This window comes from Scyliorhinus canicula, chromosome 2, assembly GCF_902713615.1.
Source record: "Scyliorhinus canicula chromosome 2, sScyCan1.1, whole genome shotgun sequence".
In the NCBI taxonomy this organism is placed as follows: Eukaryota; Metazoa; Chordata; class Chondrichthyes; order Carcharhiniformes; family Scyliorhinidae; genus Scyliorhinus; species Scyliorhinus canicula.
Window position 1 is genome coordinate 195,707,340 of NC_052147.1, and position 22,033 is coordinate 195,729,372.

The 22,033-nt window shown below is 50.7% G+C and overlaps 1 protein-coding gene across 2 annotated transcripts in view; it reads left to right on the forward strand.

The window, feature by feature from the left end:
* ccdc141 (coiled-coil domain containing 141) overlaps positions 1 to 22,033 on the forward strand; it is a 272,222-nt gene that overhangs the window by 94,464 nt on the left and 155,725 nt on the right. For both annotated transcript variants that reach the window (XM_038789287.1, XM_038789288.1), the window contains exon 7: positions 14,325 to 14,519. In XM_038789287.1, the coding sequence (XP_038645215.1) occupies positions 14,325 to 14,519 (195 nt within the window). The remainder of the gene's footprint in view (positions 1 to 14,324; positions 14,520 to 22,033) is intronic.

The following is a 22,033-nucleotide window of genomic DNA, read 5'->3' on the forward strand; positions in this document are numbered from 1 at the left end:
CGGGAATCGGGGGAAGGTAGCCGGGGGGGGGGGGGCTACGGGCTCGGTATGGGGGTTTGATGGCAAGCCAAGGCCCAAAACCAAACTATAAATAAATGCCTATAAACATGTGCCTCGGCCATATTGGGAATGTAAAATATGTATGCTGGCTAAAGGGGGCGGCCACAATTATTGTTATGAAGATGCTTGAAGATGCTTACCTGTAAATATTCATGTTAAATTTTTGTGTTTTCCTTTTTTTTTTCTCTCTCTCTAATAACTTGTAATTTGTCATATATAAAATATGAAAACTCAATAAAAAAACATTTATAAAAAAAAATATTTCTCGTCCCCATTCTCCTGCCTTCTCCCAAAACCCCTGATCCCCCTGTTCAACAAGAATCTATTTATCTCTGTCTAAAAGACACTCGGTGACTTGACTCCACAGCCTTCTTGGGCTGTGGGAGGAAACCGGAGCACCCGGAGGAAACCCACGCAGACACGAGGAGAACGTTCAGACTCCGCACTGACAGGGACCCAAGCCAGGAATTGAACCTGTGACCCTGGAGCTGTGAAGAAACTGTGCTACCATGCTGCCCAGGTTACCTGGGTGGGGGCTGATAGATCCTCACCTCTGTGCCGTATGCCAACGTTGGTTACAGATCTGTCCTTGGCCGCGCCCATGACTTCCATGGCCCATTCCTTGTAGAATTGAGGACTCTGCTATACGGCACCATGCTGCCCATCTTGGCCCTCTCCCATCTGTTGTTGGCCAACTTCCTCTATGGGACACAGAGGGGCCATCATTAGCCACACGCATCATTCATTGTGGGTGTGGGAGGTTCGGGGTGGGTGCTTCAGCGGGGAGGTGGCATGGGTGGCACTGCTGGACATGGGTGCTGGGTAGGTGCTGTGCCAGGTGCATACCGGTGGGGGTGGGGGTGGTCGGGGTTCCAGTGCCAACTTACCCGTGCAGCCCGATGGAAGTTGTTGATATTCTTACGGCATTGAAGTCGTTGATCTTCTTACGGCATTGAATGCCGGTCTTCCTGATCACACTCCCCGTGCTGACAGCCGCTGCCACTTCCTCCCAGAAGGCACTAGCTGCCCTGTGGCTAACCGTCCAAGACCCTTGGAAGAACAGGGCATCCCACCTGGCCTCGACCACGTCCAATAATCTGCCCAGGTTGACATCCCCGAATTGCGGGGCTGGTCTCCTCGGTGGTATGGCTGCGAGCTGAGTGGGGTTGACTGTGCAGGGCGCAGTTTTCGTTCTGCTCTTCTTTTTAACAGTGGACTGGCGAGCTTGGAACCAGCGAATCAACCGGCTAGACCAGCATTTGCACGTGAAGTCCGTGGAGCCTCGTTACGTGGACCAATTAACTTTTTATAGTGGTAACAGCCTCGCCGGGCCAAGCACCGGGAGGTTTGCGGCCGTTCCCGCTCGCTTCCACACTTAGTAACGTCTCCGTTAGATCGCACCCATTGACGTCGAGAATGGTGAGGCCCTCAGCAGAGGAGCAAGCAGTAAGAGAGGGGAAGGATTTGGAGGTGGAGTGAGTTAAATATTAACAGAGAGGTGCCCGCTGCAGGATGAGGTCATGATGTGGAGATGCCGGCGTTGGACTGGGGTGAGCACAGTAAGAAGTCTTACAACTCCAGGTTAAAGTCCAGCAGGTTTGTTTCAAACACTAGCTTTCCTGAGGAAGGAGCAGTGCTCCGAAAGCTAGTGTTTGAAACAAGCCTGTTGGACTTTAACCTGGTGTTGTAAGACTTCTTACTGTGCGCAGGATGAGGTGACATCCTCCTGCCATCCTCTAGGAAGAGAAAACCTCCTCTCCTGAAAAGTGCCAAGCCGCCAGCTCCATCACTCGTCTTGGTTCCCTCTGGTTCAGTGGCAGACTTTAGTATAAGCTCTCCCTCTCAGTTCAACCAGCAGCCTTTGTGATGGCAGCTTTGGGTGCCTTAAACCCGCATTCATTTTTACTCCCATTGACTCTAACAAAACCCGTCGCCATATCAATTAAGGTCTCGCTCCCATGAAAATCTGAACTTCAATCGTTCCTACGAAGGTTGATTTCTGACATAAACCTGACTCTTGGCTCCTGCTTGTGTGGTGAAAATCTGGCACGACCTTTCTATCCTGTCGAAGATGTTGGTGAATTTCAACATAACTGTTGAGACAAGGGGCGGGATTCTCCGTAGCCCTTCGTAACGCGGGTTGCCTGCGAGAAAAATCGGTGTTAATGACTCCGGCGTCGGGGCCTTCTTTAAGGCCGCTATTCTCCGTTCCCGGAGGGGCTAGCAGCTGACTGACGCGATACGCGTCAGTTTCACCAGCTGCGGAAGTGGTGAGACCCGGCGTTTTTTGGAGGATAAGGAGGAGAGAGACAGACCCGGCTTTTGGGGGGGTGGTGGTGTGTTCCGGCATTTGGGGGGGTGGTGGTGGTGTGTTCCGGCATTTGGGGGGGGGGGGGGTGTGTTCCGGCATTTGGGGGGGGGGGGTGTGTTCCGGCATTTGGGGGGGGGGGTGGTGGTGTGTTCCGGCATTTGGGGGGGGGGGGGTGGTGGTGTGTTCCGGCATTGGGGGGGGGGGGGTGGTGGTGGTGTGTTCCGGCATTTGGGGGGTGGTGGTGGTGGTGTGTTCCGGCATTTGGGGGGGGGGGGGTGGTGTGTTCCGGCATTTGGGGGGGGGGGGGGTGGTGTGTTCCGGCATTTGGGGGGGGGGTGGTGTGTTCCGGCATTTGGGGGGGGGGGGGGTGGTGTGTTCCGGCATTTGGGGGGGGGGGGGGTGGTGTGTTCCGGCATTTGGGGGGGGGGTGGTGTGTTCCGGCATTTGGGGGGGGGGGTGGTGTGTTCCGGCATTTGGGGGGAGGGGGGTGGTGTGGTGTGTTCTTTGGGGGGGGGGTGGTGTGTTCCGGCATTTGGGGGGGGGGGGGGTGGTGTGTTCCGGCATTTGGGGGGGGGGGGTGTGTTCCGGCATTTGGGGGGGGGTTTGGGGGCAGCGGCGGGCAGAGAGGGGGGGCGACGGATGCCCGGGGCCAACGCACCGTCGCCCCCCCCCTCTGTACGCTGCTGCCCCCTACCCCAACCCCCCCCTCACCACCCCTACCTCAACCCCCCCCTCACCACCCCTACCTCAACCCCCCCCTCACCACCCCTACCTCAACCCCCCCCTCACCACCCCTACCTCAACCCCCCCCTCACCACCCCTACCTCAACCCCCCCTCACCACCCCTACCTCAACCCACCCTCACCACCCCTACCTCCCTCCCCCACCACCCCTACCCCCCTCCAACGCCGGGTCCCCCCCTCCCCTCAACGCCGGGTCCCCCCCTCCCCTCAACGCCGGGTCCCCCCCCCCTCAATGCCGGGTCCCCCCCCCCCTCAACGCCGGGTCCCCCCCTCCCCTCAACGCCGGGTCCCCCCCCCTCAATGCCGGGTCCCCCCCCTCAATGCCGGTACCCACACCCCGTCCCCCTCCCTCTGAAGGCCGGTACCCACACCCCCCCCTCTCCTCCTCCCCCCCCTCCCTCTCTCCTCCTCCCCCCCCTCCCTCTCTCCTCCTCCCCCCCTCCCTCTCTCCTCCTCCCCCCCTCCCTCTCTCCTCCTCCCCCCCTCCCTCTCTCCTCCTCCCCCCCCCTTCCTTCCTCTGTTAGTTGGGGGGGGGGTGCGGCGTTAGTGGGGGTGTGGGGGTGCGGCGTTGGAGGGGGGTGCGGCGTTGGAGGGGGATAGGGGTGGTGAAGGGGGTAGGAGTGGTGAAGGGAGGGGGTTGGGGTAGGGTCAGCTGCGTGCAGAGGGGGGGCGACGGTGCGTTGGCCCCGGGCATCCGTCGCCCCCCTCCTCTGCACCCCGCTGCCCCTACCCCAACCCCCTCCCCTCACCACCCCTACCCCCTTCACCACCCCTACCCCACTCCAACGCCGCACCCACCCCCCACTAACGCCGCACCCCCCCCCCCCCCCACTAACGGAGGAAGGAAGGGGGGGATGGAGGAAGGAAGGGGGGGGGGAGGAGAGAGGGGGGGTGTGGGTACCGGCCTTCAGAGGGAGGGGGACGGGGTGTGGGTTGCGGCGTTGAGGGTGGGGGGGACCCGGCGTTGAGGGGGGGGACCCGGCGTTGAGGGGGGGGGGGACCCGGCGTTGAGGGGGGGGGGGGGGACCCGGCGTTGAGGGGGGGGGGACCCGGCGTTGAGGGGGGGGGGTTGCGGCGTTGCGAGAGATGGGGGGCGGCGTTGGAGGGGGGTAGGGGTGGTGGGGAGGGGGGTAGGGGCGTTGGAGGGAGGTAGGGGTGGTGAGGGGGGGGGGTGGTTAGGATAGGGGGCAGCGGCGTACAGAGGGGGGGGCGACGGATGCCCGGGGCCAACGCACCGTCGCCCCCCCCTCTCTGCCCGCCGCTGCCCCCAAACCCCCCCGATGCCGCAACCCACCCCCCCGATGGCCGCAACGCAACCCCCCGATGGCCGCAACCCACTCCCCCGATGCTGCAACCCACTCCCCCGATGGCCGCAACCCACTCCCCCGATGGCCGCTACCCACTCCCCCGATGGCCGCTACCCACTCCCCCGATGGCCGCAACCCACTCCCCCGATGGCCGCTACCCACTCCCCCGATGGCCGCAACCCACTCCCCCGATGCTGCAACCCACTCCCCCAATGGCCGCTACCCACTCCCCCGATGCTGCAACCCACTCCCCCGATGGCCGCTACCCACTCCCCCGATGCTGCAACCCACTCCCCCGATGGCCGCAACCCACTCCCCCGATGGCCGCTACCCACTCCCCCGATGGCCGCAACCCACTCCCTTGATGGCCGCAACCCACTCCCCCGATGGCCGCAACCCACTCCCCCGATGGCCGCTACCCATTCCCCCGATGGCCGCAACCCACTCCCCCGATGGCCGCAACCCACTCCCCCGATGGCCGCTACCCACTCCCCCGATGGCCGCAACCCACTCCCCCGATGGCCGCAACCCACTCCCCCGATGGCCGCAACCCACTCCCCCGATGGCCGCAACCCACTCCCCCGATGGCCGCAACCCACTCCCCCGATGGCCGCAACCCCCCGATGGCCGCAACCCACCCCCCCCCCCCCCAATGCCTCAACCCACCCCCGACACTGAACGGCGTCAACCATCATCAATGGTTGACGCCGTTTTAAATCAACTCTGATTTGCGCCGACGTGACCCGTGGCCACGTCGGCGGGACTTCGGCCCATCCGGGCCGGAGATTTCAGGTCAGTGCAAATAAAATGAAATCCCGCCGGCGCCAGCTGTTTTCACAGGCCGCCGACGGGATTTGCACAACGCCGGTTTTTTTTCCGGCGGGAGAATTACGAAACCTGCGGGAGCGGAAATGACGCCGCTTCCCGCCAATTCTCCGACCCTGCGTGGGGTCGGAGAATCCCGCCCAAGATGTCCCGTCTTTTTAACATAGAGACGTTTGGAGGTACAGAACTTAAATATTTGCTGAAACGAGGGGCATGCTGCTGAAGCTTTTCATCTTGCATTTATCAGGACAAATGCAAGAATGCCAAATTTCAAATGACCACAACAATTTACCTTACAGGAGAAAAGGGTGCTGATTGGTTGGAAAGTTGTCTCTGATTTTAAAAAAATAATAATTCATGGGATTGTCTTGGAGAAAGTAACTGGGAACATAGGCTTCCCAAACTCGCAGGTAATTCAGAAAAGGTACAAAGCTTGAACACATTACTTTTGTTTGCAGAGGATGGGTCTCTTCATATGAACGTATGTCATTTTTAGCATGCATAAATAGGCAAGCAGGTTGAGTAGGGTCTGTATATGTGGTACATTATGGGGCTAGTACTTATGTTGTTTGCTTTAATCAGCCTCTCATTAGGATGTATAGCATACATACCTGTCTTTGCACTGGCATTGAAATTTGGACATGATGCTGCTCAATTGTGGGGTAGGCAGAACATCTTGTTGGCTTGATGGTAGCATCCTGTTAGTGGAAAATATTGCTTACATAGCCAGTGCGTAGGAGCAGCATTTGCAGCAAAATTTGAATTAAATTAGGCTGGTCTGAAAGTGGCAGCTTTGACCATTTTACAAGCTTGCAGAAATGAAAAAGGATCTGATCAGGATCATCCTGAAGGAAGCCCTCTACTTCTGTGTCAAGCTTGCAAGGTGAGCAAATGACTAGGGCCCTATTTACAAAATTGCTGATGAGGACAACCTTCGTAGGTATTATGATCCCAGCCCAGACTCCAACTGGACAGAAACACCAATATTTTATTTTAATTTAGTAAGACTGTGAGGAAAGGATACTTCACCCCAGGAGTGATTGAAGAAAGAAATAGGAATAGTGTTTATTAAAACAAACTTTATGACTAACAGTGTTAAAATCGTTAACACATCATCCCAGAAAATAACTTACAATTGCCCCTTAAACATTACTACTCAATACCGTGAATGCAATACCCTTAATTGCTATCTTTATTCCCACTTAAACAACAAGAAAAAACCCCCACCTCAGCTCTCAATCCACCTTAAACCAGTGGCACAGAGGAATACTTGCTTTACAGAGTTATTCTTTGAGAAAGAGAACTCTTGACACTGTTTTGCAGAAAATATCCAACTCCGGTCAGACCCATGCAGTAACTCTGGCTGGATGTCCTCAAAAGGTGTTTCAACAGGCATTTTTCTGCATCCCCTTGTCCTCAGACAAGTCTACACTGCTTTAAAGACTGTTCACCTCTTTAACTAAGCTGTAGAGAACAAAACCTGACTCGCGATCCCAGCTTCATCCAGAACAGAACTGAACTGCGAATGCTTTCTCAAAAAGCCTGATGCCTTAGCTCCACCCAGCAATGACATCATCTCACCATGATGAAAATTAAATCCCCAGGGAATCCCCTTAATGAAAACAAAATTGCATGAGCCCAGGCTTTTAACGATGGTTAATTGCAACTCTGGCTCCCGACTGCTTTGTTGCCTTTCAACCTAAGAACCTTTGTATGTTTTCAGCAGTCAAACACACTCGAACCCAAGCTTTTAACCATTAATTCACAATATACTTATAATACAATATATCTGAAATTCCTACATTCATCACATAGGGTCTGGAGGTATACGAATCCCAATGGGTATCTTGACCAGTGAAGGTCGGCGTGTGGTACAAAGAACAAAGAAAAGTACAGCACAGGAACAGGCCCTTCGGCCTTCCAAGCCTGCGCCGACCGTGCTGCCCATCTAAACTAAAATCTTCTACACTTCCGGGGTCCGTATCCTTCTATTCCCATCCTATTCATGTAGATAGTAATGGAAAACCCATTAGCTGATTTCTCAATTAGCACATCAAGAAAAGGGACCACATTAGACTGCTTCATCTCAAAAGAGAATTTAAGCTTGGGATGGAACATATTAAGGTGTGGAAGGAAATTCATACATGTGGCTGCAGATTTAAAGATCATGAAAATACCATCTGTGTATTGGATTTATGCACAAGAAATTAGATTAGGGCTCATGCTGTTAAAACATGTATCGCTTGGTATCTAACAAAAATGATAGTAAGTCCTGGACCTAAAGAGGATTCCATGGCTACACCATCTATTTGGGCATTAAATGCCGATGTGTTGTTAAAACTGAACTCAACCGTGATGGAACCATCAATTCACCAGACACGTGTTTCCGATATGAATCTAGGCTTTAATCAACTTACTTCAGAGCCAGCCTGTTACCTGTTGATGAACTCTCTGTGAACTGCAGGCCGACTCTGGACAAGGGTATTTATACAGCAGCACTAGGGGGAGGAGTCGTGGGCGGAGCCAAGGGTGGAGCCCTGTACAAGCTCCTGAGCATTCCCAGAGCTACTCCCCCTACCGGTCGGGTAACGCTACTGCGCTTACAACATACAGTGTGAATTTACCATGTTTTATTCACCACATTCACCCCCTGCAAAAAAATCAAGTCCGGCGGGGGTGGTGGTTTACAAAGTCAGTCTGTCCGGTGGTCGAACTGTCCGCAACTCAGCGCAGTCACTCTGGACCAATCACGCCCGAAGCATCTGCGAAATTCGATGGCAGAGGTCCAAATCAACGGGTACAAAACGCCATGCCTCTTCGACTCCGGGAGCACGGAGAGCTTCATACAACTGTTCGCTCCCCATTTTCCCCGCGCGGCAAACTATCTCGCTCGCTTCAGGCTCCCACTTGTTCCAGATCCAGCGAGCGAGATAGTTTGCCGCTCGGGGAAAATGGGGCGCGAACAGCGTCTTACCAGGTCTGGATGTATGAAGCTCTCCGTGCTCCCGGAGTCGAAGAGGCATGGCGTTTTGTACCCATTGATTTGGACCTCTACCATCGAATTTCGCAGATGCTTCGGGCGTGATTGGTCCAGAGTGACTGCGCTGTGTTGCGGGTAGTCGGCAGCTCGATCAGCTGTGCTGGAGTGGCCCCGTGATGACTGCCCTCTGAGTTCATAGTCGTGCAGGTAGTCAGCGGCTCGATCAGCTGTGCTGGAGTGGCCCCGTGATGACTGCCCTCTGAGTTCATAGTCGTGCAGGTAGTCAGCGGCTCGATCAGCTGTGCTGGAGTGGCCCCATGATGACTGCCCTCTGAGTTCATAGTCGTACTCTTCCGATGAGTTGTCCAAACGTGGAGATGCCGGTCGGGTCCGTGGATCGCACATGGCGGGCGGCGAGGAAGATGGCGTCCGAGATGGCGGCCCCCATGAGTCGCACATGGCCGGCCGCATGGTGGAGGTTTTCCAAGATGGCGGCCCCCATGGATCGCACGTGGCGGGAGGGGGCGGAGTTGGGGCATAGGCCGCAGCGTTTCGGGCCCTGCGGGAGTGGGGAGCGATTACTTCGTGCAGCTGGGGAGTTGGGAACTGGGGCCCTTTTAGCGAGGCACACTCTTGCGTAGTGGCCTTTCCGCCCGCAGCTGCTGCAGGTCACGTCGCGGGCCGGGCAGTGCTGGCCGCAGAAATGGCAGGCTGGAGCAGCATAGTGGCTGGCTGGAGCAGCATAGTGGCTGGCTGGGGCAGCATGGTGGCTGGGCGGCCGCGTAGCACAGGCCTGGGGGAGTCGCTGGTCGGGGGCCCACGATTGGGTCGCGGGGCCCGCGGGGAACGAGCTAAGGCTGCGGAAGGAGACCTCCACCGTGGTCGCAGCTTCCACAGTCCTTTCTAAGTCTTGGGCCCCCTTTTCCAGCAGCCGCTGGTGCACATAATTAGACCTGAGGCCCGCTACAAAAACATCGTGTACAGCAAGTTCTCTGTGTTCAGCCGCGGTAACCGCTTGATAATTACAGTCATTTGACAAATTATTGAGTCCCCTTAAATATTCGGCGAGTGATTCTGTAGGCCGCTGGCGGCGAGTCGTGACACATGGCGTGCGTAAACTTCGTTAATAGGCCTTACATAAATTTTATCGAGAACTGCTAGCGCTGCAGTATATGAACCGGCCGAGTTTAGTTGCGTAGAGATTCTGTGGCTCACCCTCGCGTGCAGTAGACTTAGCTTCTGTTCCTCTGTCGTTTCGGCTGTGCTCGCTTCTGTCGGGTAGGCCTTAAAGCACCGCATCCAGTGGGAGAAGATTTCTTTAGCCTCTGCATCCTGCGGGTCGAGTTCCAGGCATCCAGGCTTGAGGGCCGATTCCATGATCGATCTTTACTGTTCTTAAGTTGATTAAATTGATGGAACCATCAATTCACCAGACACGTGTTTCCGATATGAATCTAGGCTTTAATCAACTTACTTCAGAGCCAGCCTGTTACCTGTTGATGAACTCTCTGTGAACTGCAGGCTGACTCTGGACAAGGGTATTTATACAGCAGCACTAGGGGGAGGAGTCGTGGGCGGAGCCAAGGGTGGAGCCCTGTACAAGCTCCTGAGCATTCCCAGAGCTACTCCCCCTAGTGGTCGGGTAACGCTACTGCGCTTACAATATACAGTGTGAATTTACCATGTTATATTCACCACAAACCGCTAAGCTCATAAGTTCAATTAATACAGATTCAGAAAATGGCAGTGCATCTGTATTACCATGGTGTATGCTTGAGGAGACCTTAGTTCTGCATTGCTTTCTCCTTGATAGTACCTTGGTCAAGCAGAATCAACTTCATAACTGTTCTACCCTCTTTTCTTGTGTAGTATAAATAGTTGTGATTGCTTGAAATTTAGCCTTCTTATGTTTGTCCTGACTAACGTGATTGAGTTTTTAGAGGAAATGATTATATTGGTGGATGACAGGAGTTAATTAATATTATATGATGTGATTTTCAGAACACCTTCAATAAAATGCCTCATTGAACACTATGGAATAGATTACATTGTTTGAATTTTTTGGTCAACTATTACTTTGGATAGGAAACCAATTGAAAACTCATAGGAGAGTGGAGGAGCAGATTTACATTGGACAAAAGCATGAATGGAGCTCCATGAGACTCTGGCTAAGATCTTCTGCTCCTTAAAGTGGCAAAACTGAGATCTTCACTGGGATTGAGGATCACAATGGTGTTAGAAGTTCCAGAAAACCGATTCGCATTGGAACCAGCAATATTTGATAGCTGAAAAATGGCTCCGTGTAAACACTCGCTGTTGGCCCCATTGAAGCCTATGGGTGTGATTCCCCAAAAAATGGCTATGTCATTTTGGGCAAGTTTGGTGGGGTGATTCTCTCTGGCTGTTTTGGTAGATCCAGATAGGTATTCACCCACACTTATGGCAGGATTCTCCATCCCAGAATGCCTGGTTTGCATTTCCCGATTGGATGGAGATTTGGGCATCAGGACAAAATCGGGATCAATGCCAGGTGCCGACCCAAATGAGTTGCTCCGTTCCCCAGAATCAAGGCCCATGCAGCACGCCTGTGGGAGCATGTAAATTAATGCAAATAGATTGTAATGATTCATTCATCTCCCTTCATGGTTCAGCGGCATTAGTGGTGAAATCCCAATGTTTGTAAACAGTGACCACATCAAAGATAAGTAAGTGCAATGCAATCACACATGTGAGTGATTGGAATGCACTTATCTCTCTTTGTGGTGGTCCATGCTGGGAGAATGTGGCCTCAAAGGGGCCACACATATTTAGATAAGCCTAATGGCTAATTTAAATATGATTTTCTGGGAGTAGCATGTCGGGTGACTCGTGATCGGCTCGGTGCAGGCACGAAGCCCGTTTCAGGCCTCTTCCGCCATGCACCCAACACAACAGGATCGGTGCCGGGCACAACGCAGTGCGATAAATCATGCCTTATATTTAGTATATTGTTGTTTTAAGACTCAATTAATATTTTGGATGAGGATACTAATGGAGCTATTCAAAAATGGATAGGTGACAGAAGAATGTGCAGAGTTGAGAATGTAGTTCAAATAAATAGATTGGAGGTTGATTTAAAGAAATTAGGGGAATGTGTCTCTGTGTGAAAGATATAGTTCAATATCTATAAATGCAGCATTGTGCATTTGGGCCTGCAAAATTCCAGCCTTGTTACAACCTGCTAAATTTATTGAACAGAAAATGGACCTGAGGGTCATAGTAGACAAATTATTCACAAGTCGTACAAAGGGATTGATGCCAAAGCCGATAGAGTTTTGAGTGAGCCTCCTGAGACAATACAGTATTACATTTTAAAAAGTATACAAGGCCCTATTGTATGGGGTCCACTTTTCATCCCCAATTATGACAGGAAATATTTACAACTGAGAGGAGCTGCACAACATTTTAGGGGCTGAAATTCTGCAACTTTTATATTGGAGTGGCCAGCTGCGTGGAGAGGTGTATTTACATCTTACTTTAAATTGCAGATCTCAAAATAGGATCATAACACTTAAGATTGCTGTGTACTAGCTCCACAATTTAAAGATTTGAAACTGAGAGCTGGAACTGCAGTTCTTCAAAGAGAAAATATATTTATTTTCATTTACTGGAAAATATGTTGTCCGCAATTTCTCCTCTGGATTCTCTAGAGAAGAAATTGCGGAATCTGAAAGAAGTAATTGTGGGATCACTGGCTGAGCTATTTGCATCATTGTTAGCCACAGGTGAGGTACAGTTATGGGCCAGGGTTTAGAGAACCCCAAAGTGTATCATGGAGTTCACCTGATCCACAACTATTAATAGATTGTGGTATGGGGAGCACACGGGCCTACCTTACAGGTGTAGTTCAACAGAGAGTTAAAGTACTTTTAAATTAAAATAATGTTTATGAAATCAGTTAACACTTTGTAAACCTACAGTAAACATCTTAACAACTATCAATACCAATAAATCCCCCAAAGAATACAGAATTCTATAAGTAACTCTTAATCTTTCCTTGCAACATCCATAAGACAAAAAAAAACCCTTTTTAGAGAAGGACAGCAGGTTTAACTTCTCTACTGAGAACAGTTACCACTTTGAAATCACCAAATGAACATTCTTTAGCTTGCAGAGATTCATACACATCTTGCCGTGACTGCAGCTTCTCCAAATCTAAAACAAAACTAAATCACACCTTGTAGCAGACAACCTAAAGCGAAAGTAAAAGCAGACAGCCCAGCTCCACCCACACTCTGACATCACTGATAAACACCCATTTCTTAAAGGTACAGCCACTACAGCTATTTTATAAATACTCATTTCTTAAAGGTGCTCTCACCTGACAGTACCAGAAGACTGGAGGTTAGCAAATGTTGTGTCCTTATTTAAAAAGGGCTGCAAAGCAAAACCTGGGGATTATAGACCGATAAGCTTAACATCTGTGCTGGGTAAGTTACTAGAGAGGATTCTGAGAGATAAGATATGCAAGCATTTGGAAAAACAGGGTTTAATTAGGAGTAGTCAGCACAGCTTTGTGCATGGGAGATCATGCCTTACAAATTTGTTAGAGTTCTTTGATGAAGTGACCAGGAAGGTTGATGAGGGCAGTGTGGTAGACGTAGTCTATATGGACTTCAGTAAGGCTTTTGATCAAGTTCTACATGGTAGGCTGCTCTGGAAGGTTAGATCACATGGAATCCAGGGAGAGTTGGTAAATTAGATACACAATTGGCTTGATGGTGGAAGGATGCTTGTCGGATTGGGGGGCTTGTGACTAGTGGTATGCCTGAGGGGTCAGTACTGGGCCCATTGCTGTTTGTTACCTATATCAACAATTTGGATGCGAATGTACAAGGCATGATCAGTAAGTTTGAAGATGACACTAAAATAGGTGGTATTGTAGACAGTGAGGAAGGTTATCAAAAATTGCAGCAGGATATTGATCAGCTGGGGAAGTGTGCCGAGAAACGCAAATGGAGTTCAATACGGATAAGTGTGAGGTGTTGCATTTTGGAAGGTCAAATCAAGGTAGGACTTTCATGGTGAATGGTAGGACCTTTGGGAGTATCTTGGAACAGAGGGATCTTGGAGTTCAGGTGCACAGTTCTCTGAAGGTGGAGTCACAGGTCGATAGGGAAGTGAAAAGGCTTTTGGGCTGCTGGCCTTCATCGGTCAGGGCATTGAGTATAGAAGTTTGGAAGTTATGTTGCAATTGTACAGGATGTTGGTGCGGCCGCCCCTGGAGTGTTGTGTTCAATTTTGGGCGCCTTGCTACAGGAAAGATGTTATTGAACTCGAGAGAGTGCAGAAGAGATTTACAAGGATGTTGCCAGGACTCCAGGGACTGAGTTATAGGGAGAGATTCAGCAGGCTAGAACTTTTATCTTTGGAGCATAGGAGACTGAGGGATGATCTTATAGAGGTGTATAAGATCATGAGAGGCATGGATAGGGTGAATGCACCCAATCTTTTTCCCAGGGTTGGAGAATTGGGAACGAGAGGGTATTGGTGTAAGTTGAGAGGGGAAAGAGTTAATGGGAACCTGACGAGCAACATTTTTACACAGAGGGTGGTAGATATGTGGAACGAGCTGCCAGAGGAAGTGGTTGAGGCAGAGACATTGACAATGTTTAAAGGGCATTTGGAAGGATACATGGATAGAAAAGGTTTCGAGGGATATGGGCCAAATGCAGACAAATTAGGTTAGCTTAGATGGTCTTTTTAGTTGGCATGGATCAGTATGGGCCGAACGGCCTGTCTCCGTGCTGTGGAATCTACGATTCTATGTTGTCCTTAACATATTTACTGAAATCTTCCACAATGAACTTTATACACAGCTTTGTTATAAGTAGTACCTGAAAAATATTGAAGTTTTGAGACAATCCTTTATCAAGCCTTCTTTAGGATGAGATATAAGGTTATTCAGTGAATAAATGATACATGATACAATTGTTTCTAAATATTCCCACTTTTATCCGCCCTAGAGTATATAAAATCTCTTTTATGGTTGTTCAAATTTGTTCGCACAGTCATTCCCCTGGAAAGAAGTAACTAGAACCTGAAACATTTTATTGCAGGAAATCACCTCTGCAGCTGAAAGATTACAAGGTGAGGCTGATGAGATTCTGCTTATGGAAAACTTTACAAATAAAGAACAGATGGTGTTTCAAAATCAGAAACTGAAGCTGATGTGCGAGGAGTTCTGGTTGCTTATGAAGGAACGAGCATCATTGCTCCAAGAGGCCCATGAATTTTTTAACAGTGCAAATAAGGTTAGTTCTCGGGCCATATCTGTGTTGGTATTTTATTGCAAATACTTCATATATATACTGAAATCCACATTATTCTGTACAGCGTATTTTGTCGAAACCTCTGGGAATCACCGATATCGCGGCCAAGTGTTGACATAGGCGTCAAAACCGGCGCGAGTGGTTCCAGCGTCAACGGGCCTCCAGGCCCAAGTAATTCTCCTCTTCTTCTGGGGCTAGAATGGCGCCGGACTGCTGTGCATTGCTCCGGTGCCGAAAGCCGGCCCTGCACAACCGGCGCAGGTCTGTGCATTCACGCCATGGCCGTCTCCGCGCCGGTGCATGCGCGTGGTTGCCAACTCCACTCTGGCCCCCACGCAACATGGCAGAGCCCTCCAGGTGCCCGGCACAGAGGAATATAGGCCCTCCCTGGAATGAGCACGCCTGCCGATCGGTAGACACTGATCGCGGGCCTGGCCACCGTGGAGGCCCCCCCTCCGGAGTTGCATCCCCCTGTCCCCTGCCCCCCATCAGTGGTTTCCTATGTAAACCACGCTGGTGGGACTCGGCAGGCAGTCGGCCTGTCGAGTGCGGAGAATCGCCGCGTGGGGCGCTTTCAATGGCCCCCAGCCAGCACCGCGGCGACCGTGCGGGCGCGATTGGTGCCGATTTTCCCGTCGCCATAGAATCGACGGCCCACGTCGGAGCGGCGTGGCGGGATTCTCGCGCACCCCCCCCGCTGATTCTCCGACCCGGCGCGGGCTCGGAGAATCCCAGCCATGTTTTGCAGTGAGAATCTTTGACCTTTATCTATTTTTCTGTGTTCAAGATTGAAAGAGGGATGAAGTAACAGCTTTAATTTTCTTCTTCATTGTCCTGGAAATAAATCAATAATGCAATTAACATTTTAAGCACGACTAATGAAGCAGTTCTGGGAGGGTAGAAAGAATATGGGCACGATAAGTTGCTCCTTTCACCTCTGTAGAAATATACTATAAATATCCATGAACCCTCAAGGGGTCAAGAGGTATGGTCACCTAGTCACATTCCCCTATAGATAGAGGTATGGTGGACCAGGACCTCCACCTGCTCCTTTAATTGCACTATGCCCTCAACTTAAATTGTGGAATAGGATGGTAAAAATAAGTGTGGAGTATTCCACATTTCTATGCAAGTTCAACCAACCTCACTGCGCCACCGTGGTGCCCGAGGTAGACACGTTCATGCTGATGGCTGCGGTGCAGGAAATCTTAGTATCCAACCGAAGCAGGAGGCTGGAATTGAGGAACATTTGGACTTTTGTGATACCTGAGCTGGGATAGTTCATTATTAATGCAGAGTGCAGAAAGTGGAAGAAAATGTCATTATATGCACATTATTAAACATGAAAAATATAACAAATGGTGCATTTCCATAAAAATATATTGCATAGATGACATAAAAAGAGATTTAACCTTCAACTGGATAAGCAGGAGGTTTATTATGCATACATGTTTCATGTCACAAGATTAACAGAAGAAGGTTAAATATACTGTTGGACAGATTTGGAAGTACTGTGAACTGTGAGAAGGATAGCGATAAATTTGAACACAACATGGAAGCAGTGGTGGATTGGACAATCAAGTGGCAGATGAAATTTAATGCAGACATGTGTGAAGTCATTCATTTTGGAAGAGGCAACATAGAATAAAGAATACAATTTTAAAGTGGGCATAGGAGCAGAGGGACCTGGGGCGTATATGTGTGCAAATCATTGAAAATGGCAAAGCAGGTTGAGAAAGCGGTCATAAAGCGTACCGTATTCCTCGGCTTTAGAAATAGGGCAGGGAGCACAAAAGCAAGGGATTTATGATAAACCCATATAAAGCAATGGTTCGGCATCAACTGGAGTACTAGAACATAGAACATAGAACAGTACAGCACAGAACAGGCCCTTCGGCCCTCGATGCTGTGCCGAACAATGATCACCCCACTTAAACCCACGTAACCCGTATACCCATAACCCAACAATCCCCCCATTAACCTTACACTACGGGCAATTTAGCATGGCCAATCCACCTAACCCGCACATCTTTGGACTGTGGGAGGAAACCGGAGCACCCGGAGGAAACCCACGCACACACGGGGAGGATGTGCAGACTCCACACAGACAGTGACCCAGCCGGGAATCGAACCTGGGACCCTGGAGCTGTGAAGCATTGATGCTAACCACCATGCTACCGTGAGGCCCCCAGTTCTGGGCACCAGAACCTTTGGAAGGATGTGATAGCATTTGACGGCGCAAAAAAGATTCGCCGGAGTGATTTCAGGGATGAAGAACTTTAGTTATATTGATAGTTTGGAGAAGCTGGAGCTTCTGTCCTTGGAGAAGAAAATATTAAGAGGTGATTTAATAGCGGTGTTCAACAAATTGAGGGAACTGGATAGAGAAGGTAGGGAGAAGCTGTTCCCATTTGTGGAAGGATCCAAAAGCAGAGGACACCCAAATTAAGGTGATTGTCGAAAGAAGAAATGGCAAAGGAGGGAAAACATTTTCTATGTAGTGAGTTGTTAGGAATGCACTGCCTGAGGCTAGGGGGAGGAGGGGGTGTGTTGGGGGGGGGGTGGAAGAATAATCAATTGAGGATTTCAAAAGCTAATAGTACAGTTATCTGAAGAGAAAAACATTCAGGGCTATTGGGAAAAGATGGGTTATGCGACTAGGTGAGTTGCTTTAACAGAGAGCTGCCACAGACATCACCGGCTGAATGGTCTCCTGTGCCATAACCATGTTATCAATCTGCATAATAAAACAAGAGAGAATAGGATTTTGTTTCTCTACTGCCATCTTGTGGATTTTCATAAGTTATTTACTTAACAAATTTGTGTCATTGTGGTTTGCAGCAGCATAATAACGTTGCTAGAGAAGCTGAAACATTCTGACTTCCTAGCTACATTAACTCCAAAAGGCAAATGGAATCTTAGCGTTTATTGCAAAAGGACTGGAGTATCAAAGTAGAGAAGTATTGTTGAAAGTGTATAGGGTGTTGGTGAGACCATATCTGGAGTATTGTGCCCAGTTTTGGTCTCCTTATTTGAGGAAGGATGTGGTGGCATTGGAGGCAGTTCAGAGGAGGTTCACCAAATTGATTCCAGGGATGAAAGGGTTGACATATGAGGAGAGACGTAAAGGGATATGGGGAACAGGTGGGAAGGTGGATTTGAGACCAGGAAGAGATCAGTCATGATCTGATTAAATGGCAGAGTAGGCTCGAAGGGCTGAATTGCCTACTTCTGCTCCAGTTCCTATGGCTTGGAGCAATGCATGGTTTTAAATTTAAAAATGTATCCTTATCTCGGCCCAATTTTCAAGATTATGAGATACTTACAGATTAGAACAACCATTCTTCCAATTATATTTCCATGCTGGTTAATTCAGGGCAGCACGGTAGCATGGTGGTTAGCATAAATGCTTCACAGCTTCAGGGTCTCAGGTTCGATTCCCGGCTGGGTCACTGTCTGTGCGGAGTCTGCACGTCCTCCCCGTGTATGCGTGGGTTTCCTCCGGGTGCTCCGGTTTCCTTCCACAGTCCAAAGATGTGCGGGTTAGGTGGATTGGCCATGCTAAATTGCCCGTAGTGTCCTAATAGTAAGGTTAAGGGGGGGGGAGTTGTTGTATTACGGGTATAGGGTGGATACGTGGGTTTGAGTAGGGTGATCATTGCTCGGCGCAACATCGATAGCCGAAGGGCCTGTTCTGTGCTGTACTGTTCTATTCTATTCTATTCTATTTTATCCTCCGAATGAGACAACATGTATAGACAATCATATTTGACCAATTCTAGGGTTCAAGGGAGGCGGAATGTTCCATTGCGATTGTCCCCACCCTCCGTCAATAATGTAACGGATCAACGTCGGGATCCCAATTTGAATATATTTAAATATAATTATCAGGCCTTTACATGTGATAGTCCCCCCCTCGTTAGATTGTCCATCACGCCAACATGACCCCTTGACATGCACCTAGTGTGAAGAATCTGCCAGAGATGCTCAGCTGAATAAAACCCAGAGAGGGTGTGGGGGGGGGGGGGGGTCATTCCCATGGCACTGCCCCCTGACACTACTCAGGCATTCATTCTCTGTAATGTAACCTGCCCACATTTAAGTTAATATTTTGCATTGAGCAAATAGCGCAAACCATTTGGCATTCCCATTAATTCCAAATATAAATTTGCTGCCTCCAGGGTGTTGAGCATGCTGGTTAATTCAGGCAGAAAACATGTGTTCAGTGAATAGATTGCACTATTTAAAGATGTAATTACCAATTATACTTAGTCACCTCTCGGTGGGGTTGGCTTGCACTGAAGTTGCTTGAAGATATTATGAGCACAGAGCAGCTTTCATAACTCAGTTAGATCTATTAATTAATTGCTAATAGAGTAATTCACATGCTTAGGTGATTTTGAAAGCCATGTTCACTTTGGTGCTTTGCAGTGTTGTGTTCAGACTTCTTACCGTTATGTTCTGTTTTATTAGACAATTTGAGTGAGAAAATTATTCATCTGTTGTACTGCAGAAGGTTATGAACAAATAGGGCAGCACGGTGGTGCACAGCTGTCTCATGGCACCGAGGTCCCAGGTTCGATCCTGGCTCTGGGTCACTGTCCGTGTGGAGTTTAACATTCTTCCCGTGTTTGCGTGGGTCTCGCCCCCACAACCAAAAGGTGTGCAGAGTAGGTCGATTGGCTGCACTAAATTACCCCTTAATTGGAAAAAATGAATTGGGTATTCTAAGCTTATAAAAAAAAAGTTATGAGCAAACCATACAGACACCTAGAAACCTGCTCACAGAGCGGGCAAATTACAATGACAGCTAATGGTGGTGAGGTAATATATTGTTTTTGAATGCCCGTAACTTCTGATCTCCCCAGCATCGTATTTTGTAACCTCTGTGTAACTATTGTAGAGACCCAGACCGACCACTCCTATGGGACTCCCTCATTACAGGGGACTCTCACTGTCACCTTCCACCACCCCTCCCCCACAGGACAACCCTAACCCGTAGCTGACCACCATGGCCCCTGACTAACCACCCCTATGGTGTTCCCTATTCCTGGCCACCCCCATCTTGGGATTTCTCCACTTGCACAAGACACCCCCCCCCCTCCCCCCACCATGGACCAGACCCAACCCAAACCTTCCTCCATTCCCCCCCCCCCCCCCCCCCGTCCCCTGTGCCCTGTGGAACAATCCAATTCCCTGATGTCTGACCTCCCACTCCACAGACCCGACTGACCCCAACCCAACTCCCCTCTTCAAAAATTGAATATTACCAGATAACTGAGTACACAGTACATTCATTTTTTAAAAAAAATAATTTTTATTGGAATTTTTTACAGAAAATATAAAAATATAACAACAAGTATAGGAAAAAGCTGTAATATGCAACTAACAGCCCCATAACACCCACAATTCCCCCCATACCCTAACATCACATGTATCACACTCCCCCCCCCCCCCCCCCCCCCCCCCCCCGGGTTGCTGCTGCTACTGTCCCAGTACCCTATCGTTGAGCCAGAAAGTCGAGAAAAGGTTGCCACCGTTTAAAGAACCCTTGCACCGATCCTCTCAGGGCGAATTTAACCTTCTCAAGCTTAATGAAACCCGCCATGTCATTGATCCAGATCTCCACGCTTGGGGGCTTCGCGTCCTTCCACTGTAGCAAAATCCTTCGCCGGGCTACTAGGGACGCAAAGGCCAGCACACCGGCCTCTTTCGCCTCCTGCACTCCCGGCTCTACCCCAACCCCAAAGATCGCGAGTCCCCATCCTGGCTTGACCCTGGATCCCACCACCCTTGACACCGTCCTCACCACCTCCTTCCAGAACTCCTCCAATGCCGGGCATGCCCAGAACATATGGGCATGGTTCGCTGGACTCCCCGAGCACCTGACACACCTATCTTCACCCCCAAAGAACCTACTCATCCTCGTCCCAGTCATGTGGGCCCTATGCAGCACCTTGAATTGGATGAGGTTAAGCCGCGCACACGAGGAGGAAGAATTTACCCTCTCCAGGGCATCAGCCCATGTCCCGTCTTCGATCTGTTCCCCCAGTTCCCCCTCCCACTTAGCTTTCAGCTCCTCTACTGACGCCTCCTCCGCCTCCTGCATAACCTTGTAGATATCAGATATCTTCCCTTCTCCGACCCAGACCCCCGAGAGCACCCTGTCACTCACCCCCCTCGCGGGGAGCGCAGGGAATCCCTCCACCTGCCGTCTAGCAAATGCCTTTACCTGCAGATATCTAAACATGTTTCCCGGCGGGAGCCCAAATTTCTCCTCCAACTCTCCCAGGCTCGCAAACCTTCCGTCGATAAACAGGTCCCTCAGCTGTCTAATGCCCGCTCTATACCATCCCCGAAATCCCCCATCCATGTTCCCCGGGACGAACCTATGGTTCCCCCTTAACGGAGCCTCCATCGAGCCCCCCACCTCTCCCCTATGTCGCCTCCACTGCTCCCAAATCTTGAGGGTAGCCGCCACCACCGGACTTGTGGTATACCTCGTGGTAAGGAGCGGCCACGGGGCCGTTACCAGGGCCCCCAGGCTTGTATCCCCACAGGACGCTCTCTCCATCCGTTTCCATGCTGCCCCCTCCCCCCCCCATCACCCACTTACGCACCATCGACACGTTGGCCGCCCAGTAGTACCCCGAGAGGTTGGGCAACGCCAGCCCCCCCCCCCATCTCTACTCCGCTCCAAGAAGACCCTCTTCACCCTCGGGGTGCCATGCACCCAAACAAATCCCATGATGCTGCTGGTCACCCTTTTAAAAAAGGCCCTCGGGATAAAGATGGGCAAGCACTGGAAGAGGAACAAGAACCTCGGGAGAACCGTCATTTTGACGGATTGCACTCTGCCCGCCAGCGATAGCGGCACCATGTCCCACCTTTTAAATTCCTCCTCCATCTGTTCCACTAGTCTGGTGAAGGTAAGCTTATGAAGAGCCCCCCAACTCCTGGCCACCTGCACCCACAGGTACCTGAAACTCTTCACTGCCCTCCTGAAGGGGAGCCTCCCAATTCCCTCCTCCTGATCTCCCGGGTGCACTACAAATACCTCGCTCTTTCCTAAGTTCAGCTTATAGCCCGAGAAGCCCCCAAATTCCGCTAACAGCTCCATCACCCCCGGCATTCCCCCCTCTGGGTCCGCCACATATAACAGCAGGTCGTCCGCATACAGCGATACCCGGTGCTCCTCCCCACCCCGCACCAGACCCCTCCACTTCCCTGACTCCCTCAACGCCATGGCCAGCGGTTCAATCGCCAGTGCAAAGAGCAGGGGGGACAGGGGACACCCCTGCCTGGTCCCACGATAAAGCCTAAAATACTCCGATCTCCTTCCATTTGTGACTACACTCGCCATCGGCGCCGCGTAAAGCAGCCTCACCCAAATCCAAACCTCTCCAGCACCTCCCACCGGTACCCCCACTCAACTCTATCAAACGCTTTCTCTGCGTCCAGTGCCCCCACTATCTCCGCCTCCCCCTCCACTGCCG